Source organism: Gossypium hirsutum, chromosome D10, assembly GCF_007990345.1.
Source record: "Gossypium hirsutum isolate 1008001.06 chromosome D10, Gossypium_hirsutum_v2.1, whole genome shotgun sequence".
Taxonomy (NCBI): Eukaryota; Viridiplantae; Streptophyta; class Magnoliopsida; order Malvales; family Malvaceae; genus Gossypium; species Gossypium hirsutum.
In genome coordinates, this window is record NC_053446.1 from 49,752,086 (window position 1) to 49,770,583 (window position 18,498).

Consider the following 18,498-nt stretch of genomic DNA (forward strand, 5'->3'; position numbering starts at 1 on the left):
TATATCAGCTTGGGGTTGCATTTTAGCCTTCCCCTTTTGCTTGGCTTGGACAATCTTCTTTCCTGAGTAACCGTCAAGTGTTATTATAAATCTATCAGATTTCTTCAAGAGGTTATGTGCAAAAAGTCTTGATCCATAAGAAGTTGATCAACTTCAAATACAAGTCGTGTTAACACTTTGCGAAATGGAGAAAATATTTCCTCCAAGTTTCTCCATAATCATGATTCATTTGATTATTCATTTGCCGATGGAGGCTAAGCTTGGTGGACCTGTTCAATACATGTGGATGTACCCGGTCGAAAGGTATATGAAATATATCAATAATATTTCACAATTTTTTATTTTTATTATTTTATATAATATATAATAAGTATGTAAAAATATATGTATGTGATGTAGGTATCTTATGGGATTGAAAGCTTCAGTGCGAAATAGAGCTTATCCTGAAGGTTCCATTGTTGAAGGGTACATAGTTTCAAAAGGTCTTACATTTTGCTCCCGTTATTTTTCTGATGTGGAGACTATATTTTCCCGTCCTCCCAAGAATGATGGGAATACTCAAAAACAATACATTTTCTCTTCTGGAGGACGTCCAATTGGTACCATGAACACGAAGGTATTGGACATGCGGTCTCTTGCATAAGAAAATGCCTAGGTTCTATTGCATAGCGATAAGTTATCACCACACCATTAGTGAGTTTCCTGAGGAAAATCTTGTCATTCGTTTCTTGTTCTTAACCAATAGACAAATAAAGTAATATTTCTTAATTTGTATGCATTTTGACAAGATTTTTCGCAAAATACTTAATATATTAAAGGGAATTTTTGGAGTCTCAGCAAGCTGCTTTTGATGGCATTCAAATTAGTAAACGCACAAAGGACAAATGGTTGGTTGAAAAGTTCTCAAAATGGCTTGCAAAATAGGTAAATTGTCACTGTTAAAATAAATTATCATATTATTACATAATAAGGGAACATTATAGAAATTTGTTCATAGAATAAGAGCTAATTGATTTCCTACAATATGGTCGGATTCCAAATATGGAAACTGAACAAGTTGATGCTGATGTAATTGCTCTTGCTCGAGGATTGCATAAGATGGTTTCCACATATGATGGGCTTATAATTAATGGTTTTAGGGTCCATACTAAAAAACGTGAGCAATATCATAAGACTCAAAATAGTGGCGTGATGGTTTTTGCTGACAGGAGAATCTATTATGGCAATTGCATTAAAATTATTGAGCTAAAATATTATAGAATTTTTTGGGTTATCATGCTTAGATGTGATTGGGTGAATATTACATCTCTAAGAGTTGAAGAAGGACGCAAATGGTTTTATTATGGTGAAATTTTCTGAGCTTATCTATATAGGGAATCGTGATTCGGACGATCCATATATACTGGCTTCTCAAGCGAAACAAGTATTTTATGTTGAAGATGGCAAGAGTGAAGGATGGCTCCATGTTATTGGAATAAAGCTAAGAGTTTTGTACAACCTAGGCGTTGAAACCCCAATGAAGATGATGAATATCTACAGTGTGATCATCATATTGTAACTTAATAATTTTAGTTTCAACATCTCTTTATTTATAATTGTACTTAACTGAAAGTTATAATTTTCAAAGTGTTATATAAAGAGTGAACTCAACTTCCTTGTTCCTTTGCTGCTTCAGTTTTTCACTATACACCATTATACCCAAGATGAGGAGATCACGAGCAAATCAGTTTTTTTAACTTTTTTGTCTACTTTATAATATATATTTTTTGCCTTTAGATGAGTGGTAGATTGAGAAAATTATAGGGTTTTGTGTAAAGGTTACTGTCTCTATTATGTTTTTGCTTGTCTTTTTTTGTCTTCAGGTGATTTGTCATTGCCACTCACTTGCTAAAAAGATTTCAAAATTAGAAACCTCTGCTAATTCACAAGATTTCAAAATTACTATGCTTGGTTTTTTCGTGTTAATAATTCAATAGTGAAACTTGTGACTCAACATTAATGATTGAATTTGATTGATATTTTTTATAAACTTGTCACTCAACATTAATGATATACACATTTCAGGAATTGCACATGAGAGTTGTACCAAAAAAATTATTTTAATAAATTAACATAATTTTTTTATTTAATGAATAAAAAATTAAAACGTTAAAATATATTTAAAAGAAGAAATAAGTTTATCTCTTTATAAAATAACATTTTTTATTAAATTTTAATACTATATCTATTAACTTATTATTTCTAATAACTATTAAAATAAAATATAATTTTTTATTAGATCTTGTCCTAAATTATTTTAATTAAATTAAATTTTCATAGCAAAATTCAATTAAATAGTAAAATAACATAACTCAATGTAGAACTCAAGTGGACTTGTAATTTTACTTTCAGTTTAAAAATATATTTTAAAAAAAAAAGTAGACGAATATATAACCTGATGGTAAAATATAACAAATCATTAACAAAATTTCACATTAATCATTAATAGTTTCACATTATATATATGGACGTTTTCCCTTCTTTTGATTATAAACTTGTCGACCCAACCCTAAAAGCCAAAATAAAAGGTAAGTAAATAAATAAGCCAACCTTACTCCAAATTTACCGCCGGCTTCAAGTTTCCCGTCAACAAATCTTAAAAGGAAGTTTAAAATTCATATTTTTCCTAGTTCAAATCTCACGTTCTTTTCCTCCTCCTCAAAACCCATGACCTTTTCGGTGCTCTGTTAACCGTCATCTATTATCACTCTATTTTTCTAGGAAAATGACCAGTAAAGCGCGAACATTAAAAGGTGTACGATTTTCTTTGAGGGGTTCTTCCATGGGTTCGAACACCTTGGGAAGTGCTGCTACCGATAGTCAAAGTATGGGAGATGAAACTCTAACTCAAATAGCAAAAGAAGTACCTGCAACTCTGGCTGGTACTTTTATTGCCTTTTCACTTATTCTTTCTCTGGTTTTAGACTCATTTATTACATTCTGCAAATGCCCCTTCTCACTTTTTCCAATTAAGTTTCTTGATAGATTCTTGTTAGCATATAAGGGTTTATAACAATTCGTGCTTGAATGGGAGATAGATTTTGGTTTATGCTATAAGGTTAGGTCTTCAACTAGTTTCCATTTAGGTTTGACTTCTTTTTGTCTAATTTGACTCTTACATTGAAAATTTATATAAATTATCACTTTACTTTGACTGTTTTCAACTTTTATGCAACATATGTTCAAGCTTATTATTGATGTATATAGATTTTGGCATCTGCTGTCTTTACTTATTGCTGTGATATGATAGGTTTTAGTTTCACCTAGAAATTAGAAGACAACTATTTGGTTCTTAAATAGGGGACTCTTGGGAATTTTTTACTCTTTGGCTTATAATTGATCCAAGTCATTATTTGCAAAATAATCAACATATTTTTTCCCAATTTAGCCATCTTTTAATTAAGTTGATTAAGTTGACTAAAGGCTAATGGTTTACTAGTCTAGTTTTCTTTTTGTTCACGATATATGCAGAGAAACAAAAAATTTCAGCTTTAACTTTGTGTTTGTTTTTTTTTCTTTGTTTCATTCCTTGTTTAATTTAATCTAATTATGATTTTAGTATGTTGAAATTTGAGGGTTTAGTCTCTTTAATCCGAGATAATTTAGCCTGTACTTCTATATAGGAATTGTTGATGATGTTAAAAGTGATGAATTGATTTTTGTTTAAATTATAAATTTATTATTAATTGAATGATATATTTTTAATTATTCGAAAAAATAATGGTCATAAAATATTGTTAAATTAAATATGCAAAGATGATGAAGTAGCGTGAGATGCAAATATTGTTAAATTCAAGGCCACTGCAAGCTTTTGCTTTCCTTTATTTTCCCTCTTTTATTTCTATTTCTATTGTGGATCCAACCCTCATGTTTCCTTTTATTTTTATCCTTAGATGAAATGTAAATCAAATAAGTTAAATTCATCCTTAAAGCAAGATTTCAAAATTAAGTTGAGTTAAAAAGAATCTTGTTATTTGAACTGTTGAACATTGCCATTTGCATCACAAATTCCCCACCTTTCCTGTTACCAGGAGAATAGGGTACTATTTTGGCTCACCCATGCTTCCTATTCAAGACTCCTATTATTGGTGAATCAAGTTCAGAAATAAAATCATTCAAAAACCCTTCTCTTAAATAAAGAAGTTTGATTCTTCTTTGACTTTACCCCTATTTGAGGCACTTTCACATTACAAGTAATAGCATAAAAGAAACTTGTTTATGTATTTTTTATGATAGATAAAATAAAAGGTAAGTTAGTGAGGGTGCTTTGTAATGAAGAAAATATAGTCCATGACATAATGGAATCTGGTAGTGCTAAATTTCAATGGGTAGATCAAAACATTAATGTTATCTCTAAATCAATTAAGATTACAATTATTATGAACATGAAAAATGTAGATAAAAACAAGTTTACAGCATTTAACTGTTAATGTTTTACATTTTTTACTATGACAAGGTCCACAAGGGGTGGAGGTAGTTTCATATTTTCAAACAAGGAAAAAGAGTTGTACTATTATACCAATTTAATCAATGTTACTATGTGCTGAGAAAGAGAACAGAGATGAATTGTGGGAATGTGTGGTTTATTTAAAGAATCAAAAACTGGTTTATGCTTGAGGTACAAAATGTTGGAAACAACACCTTAATACATTAAAATCCTGTTTTGTCACCAACATGAACCCTTTTTATCTATAAACTGCTCTGCTAGATACAAAGTTATACTGTGTATCCCCTATCTTATATTGGAAAATGGGATTTCACTTCTCACAATTCACCTAAGGCAGCTAGTATAATATCTGTATTCATCTTTTATCATGCTTTTATATAATTAATATTGGTATGTTTTTTTATTTTATTTTACCATATTCACAATTTTCTCTTGCATCATATTTATTTTTTCACATTGATACATAATTTTTTTTTGTTTCATTTTCATATCTAAACTATAATTGCTACTTTTGACAGAGGCTACTAAGGGTACTAAGAGAAAGCGAGGGCCTACAAATATGAAAGATATATGGAATCTTCACCCTGGAACTCGTATAGTAGTAGATGACAACCAATATGGCTAGCCTATTGGGAAGGAAGCGTCCAAATTGGCTGAATTTCTTGGTACAATTGCAAAGACTGGTTCTATCTATCCTTTAAATACAAAACATTGGAAACATCTTTCCAAATATGTGTTGGAAAACATATTGAGAATCGTTCATGTATGTAGTACATAATCATTTTCTAATTTAAAGTATTGCAATAATTTTGCATTATTTGAAATTGTATGTAATGAGTACTTGTTACATTAATTTGTTATATGTGTAGGAAAAGTTTGATCTCCAAGGTAAGGTGGAGGACTCCAACATCCTCTCACATGTTGGAAAACTCTAGAAAGAGTTTAAATCGACTTTGAAGACTAGATACTAAAAAAAGATGGTCTGAGAAGGTTGACCGGTTTAAGAAATATATGAAAACAATCCCCTCCTTGTGTGCATGATGATCAATGGAAGTGGTTGGTGGAGCAATGGGGAACACTACAAGCTACGGTATGCACTTTTATTAGACTAAATGTCCCATTTTTTTCTGCTTCCACTTACGGTATGATCAAAGTAAGAGGTGCATATATGCGTGATGTGTTGAATGAGGCACAATAAACTTAGCTTTCCTAGTACTCTCATATTTTTTCTCATATTTAAACAACAGGCACAATCAGAAAAGGCGAAAGAATCCTGAACAAAAGTGCATTATGCACACACCACTAGTAACATAGGATATGCGACCCTCAATGCACAATTTGTAAGCATTACATATTAATCAATATGTAACTTATATTAATTGTTCTGCGCTCATTGGTGAATATTGTTAACAATTATTATTTTGTTGTATAATAGGCTGAGATGGAAGGCTGTGAACCCTTGCGTTTGGAGCAGTTTAGATTTCAACATTTGCGGAAAGATGAGAGTGAAAAATTGAGCAGTGAGATAACAGAACAAGTTTATGTAAGAAACAAATGGGTATTTTTTATGTTAATTTATTTTGACATCAATTTTACTTTTTTTCAAAATATATTTTTCTAATAAAAGAGAACTGTAGAATGAAGTATGCAAGAGGGTTAAAGACTCTATGCCAATACCTGAGAGTTCTTTTGCACATCAAAATAATATTGCATTAGAAAACAAGGTGTATACACAAGTGTTCAGCCTTGACAAGGATGGAAAAATGTTGGGATATGGACGTGGGATGACCAAATCCAGGTTGTTTAGCTATGGTTCAGTCACCCGAGGAAGCCAATCTACATTAGTCATCAGTACATTAATTAAAGAGATAAGCACTAAACATGTTGAGAAAATATAAACAATTCAAGTCGAACAAGCAGTTTGAGAGAAAACTCTACTCGAGGAAGTAGGATCTTGATTCTGTAGAAAGCCGCAGAGTGAGAAGCTCGTTTGATAGCTGAGGTAAAAGAAAGATTTATGAAATTAACTAAAATTCGAGAGACAAAGTTCATGGATATGATGGATGCTCGTGAGAATAAGTATAAGGCTCTCCTCAACGAGAATATGGCAAAGGGAATGTCAAGTAAGTACAAGGCTTTTCATAGTAAGATAATAAAGTGACTATTTTGTAACTAGATTGTCAATAAGTTTGTTAATGATTTAATAGACATTGATTGTTGTAATTGAATGGTAGGTTCTTATTTGATGTCTTCATTGCTTACTCAACTAATAATTAGTGGATGTATTGATGAAAATTCTTTATTTAGCTTGAATTTATTGTCTTTTGGTTAATACTAAAATATTATTCCCATGTGTTCATGTTGTTTCTCATCTAACTCATATAAATATAAAATGCACATTGCTATTTTTGCAATTGAATTTCAGAGTAGCAGACTTGATGATAAAGCCTTTAGTTCGAATGATGATGAATGAGGCTTACTGCATATTATGTATTATATATATATGTTATAGTGGTTGATGAATGCAGTTGTCCCATAATTTTTTGATGTCATGGGAAACAGGTTGACAACATGTTTGCAACGTGTTGACTACTTCTATTAGGATTTGTATAAATTTTTTATGTCATGTGAAATAGGTTGATAACATGTTTGCAACTTGTTGACTGCTTCTATTAGGATTTTTATATAAATTACTAATTGCATTATTCAATGGTAATTGTGTATTTATATGATCATTTTATGTTAATTAATTGTTCAATTAATATTGTCTCAAACTTTTTACCCTAACCTTTTTAAGGTTGCCTTAGACGGGTTTATCCCAACTTTTTTTAAGTTGCCTTGGAAAAGGTCTATCCCAACCTTTTTAAGGTTGCTTTAAACGAGTCTATCCCAGCATTTTTAAGGTTGTCTTAGACAGGTCAATCCTAACCTTTTTTAAAAGTTGCCTTAGACAATGCCTATCCTAATCTTTTTCAGGTTACCTTAGACGAATCTATCCCAACCTTTTTAAGGTTGCCTTAGACGAGTCTATCCCAACCTTTTTTTAAGGTTGCCTTAGACTGGTCTACCCTAACATTTTTAAAAGGTTGCCTTAGACAAGTCTATCTCAACCTTTTTAAAAAGTTGCCTTAGACAAGGTCTATCCCAAATTTTTTAAAAGGTTGCCTTCGACTGGTCTATCCCAACCTTTTTTAAAGGTTGCCTTAGACAAGGTCTATACCAACCTTTTTAAGGTTACCTTAGACGATTCTATCCCAATCTTTTTTAAAGGTTGCCTTAGACAAGGTCTATCCCAACTTTTTTTAAAGGTTTCCTTAGACAAAATCTATCCCAACTTTTTTAAAAGTTTATCTTAGACTGGTCTATCCCAACCTTTTTAAGGTTGCCTTAAACGAGCCTATCCCAACCTTTTTCAAAGGTTGGCCTTGACTAGGTCTTTCCCAACCCTTTAATAAGGGCCGGCTTATGTTGACTTATCCTAACGCTTTTTCAAAAGTGTCGTGGAGTCTATGCCAACTGTGCTATAGACAACCTTTTTGGAAGTGTCAGGAGAAGCGTCGTGAAACCTTTGCCAACCTTTTTTACGTCTTCTTAGGTCAAAAAAAGTGTCGCGGTAGGCTTGTTTTGTTGTAGTGTGACAGCGAAAGTGAGCAGTTTAGATGACATTGTATAGAACACAACAAAAATAGGGGACAAGAAATTGTTTATGCAGTTTGGTTTTCCTACGTTTGTGGACCCTAACTCAGTGAGTAAATCCATTATAATTAATCCCAATACAACAAGTGATTTAAGTTCTATCGTACCCAGTATAGCAACATTACTTTTGTACCTAAAGATCCAAATCACTCACCTCTAAGTTCTCTCCTAATTGTAAAACCAAGTAACTAACTTGTTTACACTCTTAAAAAAAATATTCCTCAATATACAGATAAGTGCTCTCAACTCTACACCTTTCTAACTTACATAAGCCTTTAATATATAAAAGTTTAAGGCTTGCTAAGATAAAAATCAATTACAACCATTTTCCACTAAAATAGCCTCATAAAAAGGCTTTACAAATATCCTCATAAAGTTCTTATAAAATCAAATATCTCCAAAATAATTATTCAAATAAGTCAAGTCAATCTCTACAAAACAAGGGATCTAATTTGCTTGATTTGAATTGATTTAATCTTTAAAGATTTGTTGCTCCATAAGATGGATCTTCAAATATAAGCCAACACATGTTCACAAAATCATCTAAGTCGTTGCCCAATTGATTTGTTGAAAAGATTGCCAAGTTAAAAAATGACAAGTTATTTTTCCTGTCGCACTGTCAGTCGTAATGACCATTTCCGTTGGCACTTCGAGAGCCACTTAAAAAACTTGTTTTAATAATAAAACATCTATCAATGTTGAAAAAGCCTTTCATATTTGAAGCACAAATCCATCTTTACAAAGTAATCTTTAATCCATCTTGATCCACTCAACTCTCATTAAATCAATTATCATTAATACTACGAAGGATCATAGAATCAACCCATCTCCCTAGATTGCATATCTCAGTATATAAGATAAGTAGATCACATAAGAATCATTAGAAAGTATTTTGCTTGATCCAATCTCTTCTCCAATAATAAACACAAGATTGACTGCACAAAATCCTCGAAAAGAAGCAAGCAAATAATTAAAATATTTTGATAAAAACCAACAAATAAAGCAAGTTATGTGTCTAATAATCGTAATGGTAATTTTCGTTTGCACATAAACAATAAGTTCAAAAATTTACCTCAACAGTTTTTTCTCATACAATTTTTATTAATAAAAATAGCTAACACTATTTTAATTCTTCTTATTTGTTGAACAATAATACAAATATTAAATTTACTTATTTTGAGAGGTATTAAATTGTTAATGGAATTGTCCTTATTTTTCACTTTCAAATAGTATAGTCCCATTTATTTTAGAGCGAATAAATTTCTTTTAACCATATACTACATGGATCTTTTGAGTATTTTTCCAAAGTATTATTTTATATCCATTAAATAACCATACATTAGCATAATATGTGTAAATTTATATTTTAGATTTTTTTAAATGTAAAATATTATTCACTTATGATATATTTATAAACTTTAAAATTATTGAAATAAAATATTTTTAGGATAAAAAAATCATTTTTATGAAATTTTAAATTCTATTTTGTTTAAATGTTCATTTTTTCTTTTTGTAAAATATTCAAAATGAATTAGATAAACTACACAATTGATCATTCAATTTTCACAAATTTTTTATTTTAAGCACAAAAACTTTTACAAAATAGACACTAATATTATATAATATATTCATTTTGATCAATCCCGTTAAAATAGATAACAAAAATCTCCATAAACTCTTATCCATTGTCAAGAAAACCAAGTTTCAACTCTCATCCACTCTAAAATTTTCTTCCCTCACTGAAACGGAGTTGCTTTTTTTCACCCTACATTTGAAAAATTACTTGGTATGACTTTGCTTCTTTATTATTATTAAAATAATAACCTTAAGCATTTAACTAATATACAAAAATATTATTTGTTGAACATAATTAATTAAATATTTACTTAAAAAATTAAATAACAGTAAAAGAATCCACGTCATCACTTTAGTGTGTCATCATTTGGAAATACTAGTACCAAATTATATCAAATTAGAATAGAGAATTAAATCTCAAACTTCAACATAATTGAGGGACAAAAACCATAATTAGGCCATAAATAAATAAACGGAGTTTGCTCTATCGTCTCTCTAATAAAACAGCTAAAGCTAAATACCTTCGTTCATTCTCTCACCAGGTGGCGGCTTTCTAAAGCTATCTCTCTCGTCTCACCTTTTTTTTCCTTAATTTTGTGTTCCTTCTTTGATAAAAACCCTAATTTGAAAATGGCTTAGATTTAATAAATATCTGTTTCTCTTTTCTGGCTTTGTTTAATATAATAACAATAATGGACGATTCATCTGGGCTAAAACAAAAAAAATTGGAGTTCACTTTGGCGGCAGTTTCTCAGTTGTCTTCTTCTTCGCTTTCTTCGTCTTCGTCTTCTTCTTCTTCGGTGATTGCTCGTTTCAGCGCTGATTCTGGAGTTGCAGAGCTGCGGTTTCACCGAGATTCGGAATTTATTGATGGCTTCAATGTCGATATTGGAACCTCGCAGGTAAGATAAAAGAGTGTTGTTTGGTTCTTGAGAAAATAGACATGCGATGCGAAGGTAAATAAAGGGTAACTTTGAGCAGATGTTTGTTTCTTAAAAAAAAAAACTCTTTTTTCGGGGTTACTTAAGGACTATGTTTTTCCATTGGCATTGAAGATTTTTCTTTTTTTTTTTCTTGATTTTCCACTTTGGGTTTGTTTCAAAATTGCTATTTTTCGTATAATTTGGGTGTTGCGGAAGCTTACTGAAATGAGAATCGATTTGGGTAATTAAAGTTACTACTTTTGAAGCCAAGCTTGTAGTTAATGACAGCTAGAGATAGACATAGTGTAACATGGTTGAGGTTCGTTCTTTTGTTGTTTTCAGCTCTTCAAGCTGGGACCGGTTCAATCGCTTTGTGTTTCAGAGAGTTCTGGTGCCAGTAAAGAGGTATCATCTTTACTTTTGCCTCATACATATATGTATATTCATATGTGTATGTATGTATGCATATGAAAATGTTAGAATAGAAGAATACATATGTTTTTCTTTCTCTTCGAACTCGACTTCTTTTCTGCTGTTTCCGGGTTTGATTACATGCAATACCCTTTGTTTTTCCCATGTTAAAATTCTGGTTAGTAGTGACTGGTGGCAACTTCTTTCTGTTTATATCTTGGAATGCTGCAATTTACAGTATACATCCTTCAAAAATATATTTTATTGAAAATTATAATACTTACTGTTGATAAGTATGAATTTACTTGATGATTTCAAAATTTTTAAACCACTGTTAAATGTTACCTATTTTTTCACGTTATTACTTTTGAATCAGAAATCATATTCACGGGCAGTGACCATCCAGTTTAGAAACGAGGATGAAAGCAGGGACTTCCATTCCGCATTTGAGCAATGGCAGAAGGATGTTATTCAAGGTGCTACTTTGAAAACCTGCTTATGATCTTGCAGAAAATTGACCGCTATATATGCTTTTGTTTGATCAGTATATTTTTTCCCATTTTAAAGCAGGAATTCATTTACCAAATGGGGCCATTGCTGCTTCTAAGAGCAAGTTTGATTATAAAATTGAGCCATCTTCTGCTAAAATGTATTTCCACTATTATGGACAATTGCTACATCAGCAAAATATGTTACAGGATTATGTGAGAACAGGTTATATCACGGAGCTGTCTTTCATTATTCCTTTTGATTTTGTTTTATAAGTTCACTTTGAATTTCTATAGACAACACTAACAAAGCCCACAGCTTTGAGATAGTATACCACTTTTAATTATAATTCAGGTATTTTAGATGCTGATAATTGATTAACTACTTTTTCTCCAGGAACCTATTATGCTGCTGTTATCGAGAACCGTGTTGATTTTACAGGTCGTGTGGTGGTTGATGTTGGAGCTGGAAGTGGTATTTTGTCGTTATTTGCTGCGCAGGTATTCCTAACCCTTTGGTCCATTATGACGATGCATATGTGCTATTCCTTTTCCTGTGGTTTATAGATTGATGCTCAATTCCTTTCTTCTTCCTATTAGGCTGGTGCAAAGCATGTTTATGCTGTTGAAGCTTCAGAAATGGCAGAATATGCTCGCAAACTTATTGCTGGGAACCCCGCATTAGTTCAACGGATTACTGTATGTGCTTGTCATGTCATGTAAATGTTCTTGGTTGTATCCTGATTGATACAGTCTCTCATAGTTACAATGGCATGTAAAATTTAGGTAATAAAAGGTAAAGTTGAGGAAGTGGAGTTGGCTGAGAAAGCAGATATTCTGATCTCTGAACCGATGGGTACGTTGGTGTGTGATGCTTTGCTTTGTCTTTATATGTGATGATGAAAATCTCATGACACTGATGCTTTGCTTTTGTCCCTACTTCCATGCTTTATTTCCCTGGAGATGAAGGTTTTCATTGTTTTGTATTATTTTTCCAGTCGGAATATGAAAAAATATAGAATTCTCTGAACATGTGGTGGAATTATTTGTGAATCTTTAACTTTGTTGCATAGTTTTTGTTGAAGCAAGATTCTTTAGTTGATTTTTTTTGTCACTTGCAGGCACCTTATTAGTTAATGAGAGAATGTTAGAGTCCTACATAATTGCAAGAGATCGGTTTCTTGTGCCTAATGGGAAAATGTTTCCATCAATTGGAAGGTAAAGTTACTATTTTGAATCTGTTTGCTTCTCTCAAGCAGCAGTTGATAAATGATTCTGATTTGCTGATATATCATCGCACTGATTTTAGGATTTTCACTTTAATGACAACATGCATTTTACTCACTTGGCCTGTTGCTCTTACTTTGATACCCTCATGCTAAACTGGTTGAGATTATAACTAGATTTATGATAGCTTTCATGCCTTAATCCTATGATACCTCTTGGTTAATATATACTTATTTCAGATGGTTTTTTCGGCTTTAACTTAACAGATCTATTGTGATCTGTTGTTGATTTCATTGATTTATATTTTGGCCATCAAGATGTAAAATTCTTAACATCTTTTTCTTTGAGTTAGTTTCATGCCATCTTAATATTGTAGGATACATATGGCGCCTTTCAGTGATGAATATTTATTTGTTGAAATTGCAAATAAGGTATGTATTTGACATTGTTTTGCCAGATGCATATTGCATTTATATCCATGCCTGTGTAAATTTATGCATCTTAGACAGAAATTAATCAAAAACATCTCATGACTTGTTGGCGTGAATCTTTTACCTCCTTCAGTCATTAATTTACATAGAAAGTTGTTGTCAGTATAAATTGTTTTATACCGTTCCTATTTTCCCATTGTATGATTCATGGCAGAAATTGCAAGAGTATTCTTTCCTCTTCACCCATGTTAATGTGTTATAAAAGAACCTTGTAGTTTTCACAAGGTTTCAAGGTGGTGACTTGTAAAATTTGGAAAAGAAAGTAAAGATGCTTATGTTTTCAAGCTTTTCTTTATCAGGAGACCTTGCCTTGTTAGCTGTTTTATCAAATTACAGGGTTTGCTACCCGAAACTCACTTGAAACATGTTATTTATATATGCAAAATAATGCTGTCAACCCGAATGTTAGTGCTATCAGCCACAGAGTTCTCTTTTCATCACGTGCTCATAAATTGTACGGGTTGTACGGTTGATTTTGCATTGTATGTACCTTTTCTACTCCTCCCCCTTACCCGGAAGAAATTGCAGGCTCTTTTTTGGCAGCAACAGAACTATTATGGTGTAGATCTCACCCCATTGTATGGGTCTGCATTCCAAGGGTACTTCTCTCAGGTTTGTTTTATGCATCTTTAGAGTGAAAATGTCGCTCAAAATGCAAGGTTTACATTGGGTTTTCTCGATACTTTCCATAATATTTCTTTGGAAGTTGCCATACTGATCTTTCTTCATGTGCTTATGTGCTTATGGTTTCTCGGTTTCTCCATAAATGTTGCATTCTGATGTCGTCTGCTTTCATACAGCCAGTGGTGGATGCTTTTGATCCAAGATTATTGGTATCTCCACCTTTGTGCCATGTTATTGACTTCAATGAAATAAAGGTACCAGTGAGCCATTATAAGTCACGCCTCTCTCGTACTAAACTTCATGTTGCATTCTTCAAATCTAAATGTTGTATCTTGTATTTGCATTTCTAATTTTCAACCTTAAAATGATTTTCCAAGACAAGGAACTTTTTATTTTTCCAACTGGCATCATATTTCATTCCATCCATTATTGGTCTGTGTTTTGATTCCTGGTTGCTTCATGGAACTCTTTACATAGCAAAGGATTTTTGAGCTCTTGGCTTGTTGCCGACTTGTAGGTTGACTTGAACGTCTATGGGCGTATGGGACACTAAGACCATTTTTCCAAGTGATGCAATATTTTTCACTTAATCATAGCTGTTTGATTTAAACTTCCTTTCTCTGACTACGTTTGATGGTTATATGTAAAATGTGTAGTTGACACATTGTTCATTCTTTTGCAGGAAGAGGACTTGTTCGAAATAGATATTCCGTTGAAATTCATAGCATCTGTGGGAACTCGAGTGCATGGGTTGGCCTGTTGGTTTGATGTTCTATTTAATGGGAGGTAATAAATAATCTATTCAAATTTGCATTTTTCTTTAGATTTGCAGTTTCATGCAATCAAACGCCATTGAACCGCTTTTGTTAACAGTGCTGTGCAAAGATGGCTTACCACTGCCCCTGGTGCGCCTACAACCCACTGGTACCAAATACGATGTGTTCTTTCTCAGCCGATTTATGTTATGGCTGGGCAAGAAATAACTGGCCGACTTCACATGATTGCCCATAATGCTCAAAGTTACACCATGTATCTATCATTGTCAGGTTGGTTTTGAACTTCTTGTGTTTCTAATTTGCTGTTTTGTTTCTTTTTCTAATGAGATATGTATCAACTCTTACAGCGAAAATGTGGGGGCCTGGGGCAGTACAAGGAGGAATTCTTCAGACCTCTTCAGGGAAACTTGATCTCAAGGAGCCTTATTACAGAATGTCACAGCCACAATCCTACACGATGGCACAAGACCAGCAACCACAGCAGCTGCTACAGGCACAGGTACAGCTTATATCGATTCATCTGATACTCCAATTTTTTAGATTCATCTAAGATGGGCATTACATGCATGTCAAACCTTGCTATTCATAAAATAATCGGTTTGCTATCTAACAGGCTATTCCGATCCACACCGAAGATTTGGATGAAGCGGAGTTGCTGCGGCAACCATCGGAAAATACAGGTCCTCATCTCCAATAAGTAACTGATGAAATGTATTCAAGTTTCATTGAGGAGGATTTCAAACGGTTGTGTGTGTAACATAAACTATATTATGTTAGTTGCGTTTTTAGCACCTCAGGTTAAGGTGCCATTTGATTTTGATCCCTGTAAATTAAAATGGGATCTTGTACGATTTTATGATGATTTTAGCAGTTAAATAATCAGATCGTGTTTAGTAAACTCAGTAGGTGCTGAAATATTTAGAGTTTAAGATTTTTCACATTTACCCTAAAATCATGCACCCTTTATTTAACCAAAGGGTTCCTATGGGTACTGAAAACGTCAGACAGACCATAAGTTGAAATCATGAAGCAGCAGCAGGGATTCCAAACTTCTGCGGGTTCACCACAAGTTCGATTATTCCCTGTATACTCCAAACTGCATAATATCCAATGTTTAATGGGTGGAGTGTCAAGGTGTTCGGTGGCTCTTAACTAAGGTTTTGATTTTGGTTCTTGTCATTGAAGAAAATAGGTGGATTTGTATTCAAGTAGGTTTGATGTTTTATCAGCTGTGGCTTAAAATTAGTTATAATTCTTCTCTAAAAGATAATTTTTTAAATAAAAAGATAAATGTGTCCCGGTCTACATTTTTTTTTGCATTGACAAAAATGATGATATTGATGGAATTAAAATTTAGTTGCATGTTTTATAAGTAATAAATATTTTTATTTTTAATGTAATAATTAATTTTACTTTTATATAATGATACTATAATTAATTTGTATTATTATATTATGTAATATTATGGTGTGTATATTATATTATAGGCTTATTTGTAAATTTCGCCTCTTAACATTTTGATGTTTTTGCAATTAAGCCTTAATGCTTTTTTTTTCAATTGCACTCTTGGATGAAACCGTTAAATTGATAATGGTTAGAAGGCATTGCTGATTGGGTGTGCCACTTGGCACTTTGTAGGATGCCATGTAGGATAATGATATGGCTTTTTAAAAATTGTTTTAAAAATTTACTAACCCATCATTATTTTATTTTATTTTAAAACTCTCAATTTTACTAAACCTATTTCACTGCAAAGTCTCTCATCTCATTCTCGTAAATCTTTTACCTTTAATCCCTAAATTGTAGACCTTCAAATCTCTATTGCAGGTTGTTGATTGAGTCTTAATTCAATTAGCATAGGCATTGTGGCTTCAAGCGCATTGAAACGCATTATCTTCCTATTAATGGGTTGGGAGGGATTATAAATAATTTAAAGTATTATGTAGATACAATCAAAATCTATAATAAGACTGTTCAAAAATAGAGATTTTGAGTTTATCATAAAAGGAGTATGTTTACGAGGATGAAGCCATAACACGCTTATGCAAGAAATTGACACCAAGAGAAACTTCGTGGAGTGATTCAAGCTATTAAGTTAAGCACCAAAGCGCTAATAGCCCATTAGTAACATGAGATTAGTGCTCATGAATGATCATAACCATCAAATGTCATTATCTATTATCATATTAAATAATATCCATTGATTTAATCTAATTATTAAAATTTATATATGTATATATGACTTAGTGGAAAAAAGGAAAACTTATCATCTCTTCCTCACATTCGTCTTTACCAAAGAAAGAAATAAAAGAGATTTTCCTTAGCCTTTCTTCCATTGCTGTAAGCTACCAAGGTCTTTGGGTAAGCTTTTCTTTTAAATTTTGGTTGGACTATTAGTTAATTACCTTAGATATTAAAGACCCAAGTATTGGATTTCGTGATTATTGAGTTTTAAACAAGTTGCCATTAAAAGATGTTGATGAATTTGGCTTGGATAGAGATGGTTTTTGAATAATGAATTTAAATTGAGTTATGACTGAGTTAAAAAGGACTCAATTGTAACGAATATAAACTTTGGGGTTTGATAATAAATAATGATTGTAGGAGGTCCCTATACTATATTTATGAGGTTGATTTTATATTTGATCGAGTATATCACGAGATATGAGTGTTGCAAACATTAGGGATTTAAAGGACTAAATTGAGTCAAATACATTCATGTTTGATTTTTGTCGAATTTGTTTTGAATTGTGTGAGTAATGATGTTTCTGTAATTATATTATTGGATGTAGCCAAAAACGACGTTAGACCGTTGAAAGATAAAGGAAAGGCGAAAATCGTCAAAAACTAGTTATTTCGATTTGTACTATCATAATTTGCTTTCCTTTTTGTGAATTTAATTAGGAAACAACATTGTTAAATTGCTAGTGATTTGTGATTACAACTATGATTAAGCGTGTTGTATTAAATGTTGACTAAATTAGTAAGTTGTATATGTATGTGACATTTATTATGATATTAAAATGATTAACTACTTTGTTGATATAATGAAATATATGTGATAACACATGTATTGCTATTGTTAAACTGTGAACTGGCCCTATTAAACGATACTAGACATAATTAGGGTATAGTTGGCATGCCATAGGATTCATATATGTATTGGAGGGAGCATTATGTCATTTTAGTGCAATTCATTTTGCCATTATAGTGCAATTCATTTTGGCATTCGATACATTACATTTTGTGGAGTGTTAGGGGGATCAGTGCATTAATGATTGATTAGCACTTTGGTGATTATTGTGGAGTCTTAGGAGATAAATCCACGTACTCGTACTTATGTCTGCATCCAGTTAATAGGGGCTATAAGTAAATATTTATTATGTCATTCTGATTCTGAAAAGGATACGTCATTCTAAATTGTGGATAAACGTCATTCTCAATGTGATAAACGAGCATCATTTTAATTCTAATTATAACAAGTTATTCTGAATATGATTTGTTTTAATGTAATAAGTATATTCTTGTTATTTTAAATGTTTTTATGTTTAACTTTAAATTATGTTAGTACCCTAAGTAATCAATACTCAATGTACAAAATTTTTTGTTACTGTGAGTAGATATCGTAGGCTTTTGAGGCAATCGTGAGTTGTCAACATCCAAACGGTCAACACTCAACTCAATAATCCATTGTAAAGTTTTGATTACGCTTAATTTAGTATGGCATGTACCTAAGTCATTAGGAAGTATTTTGGAGTTCTTATGATATTTTTTTTGTATATATATATGCTCATGTTTTAG

At 32.0% G+C, this 18,498-nt stretch overlaps 1 protein-coding gene and 1 long non-coding RNA gene across 3 annotated transcripts; both read left to right on the forward strand.

The window, feature by feature from the left end:
* Positions 1-5,361: 5,361 nt before the first annotated feature.
* LOC107916102 (uncharacterized) lies at positions 5,362-6,752 on the forward strand. Its single transcript, XR_001689382.2, has 3 exons — positions 5,362-5,576; positions 5,734-5,826; positions 5,922-6,752. It is a non-coding gene; the product is annotated as an uncharacterized lncRNA (long non-coding RNA).
* A 3,515-nt stretch (positions 6,753-10,267) lies between these two features.
* Positions 10,268-15,595, forward strand: LOC107916158 (probable histone-arginine methyltransferase 1.3). 2 transcript variants are annotated; one of them, XM_016845312.2, is made up of 15 exons: positions 10,268-10,659; positions 11,023-11,085; positions 11,468-11,567; positions 11,659-11,805; positions 11,977-12,080; positions 12,180-12,278; positions 12,366-12,435; positions 12,701-12,797; positions 13,183-13,237; positions 13,826-13,909; positions 14,098-14,175; positions 14,604-14,707; positions 14,795-14,967; positions 15,045-15,196; positions 15,311-15,595. In XM_016845312.2, the coding sequence occupies exons 1-15, from the start codon at positions 10,450-10,452 to the stop codon at positions 15,392-15,394; spliced, it is 1,620 nt and encodes a 539-aa protein (XP_016700801.2). In that variant the 5' UTR covers positions 10,268-10,449; the 3' UTR covers positions 15,395-15,595. The 2 variants fall into 2 exon arrangements, with proteins under 2 accessions (XP_016700801.2, XP_016700802.2); XM_016845313.2 differs by having other exon boundaries at positions 11,662-11,805.
* Positions 15,596-18,498: the final 2,903 nt, after the last annotated feature.

Excerpts from the sequence above, each read along its gene's own strand:
- LOC107916158 (XM_016845312.2), top strand. The coding sequence starts at position 10,450 with ATGGACGATTCATCTGGGCTAAAACAAAAAAAATTGGAGTTCACTTTG. Across the intron at positions 10,660-11,022 it reads TCGATATTGGAACCTCGCAG|CTCTTCAAGCTGGGACCGGT; the intron begins GTAAGATAAAAG and ends TGTTGTTTTCAG. Across the intron at positions 12,279-12,365 it reads CATTAGTTCAACGGATTACT|GTAATAAAAGGTAAAGTTGA; the intron begins GTATGTGCTTGT and ends TGTAAAATTTAG.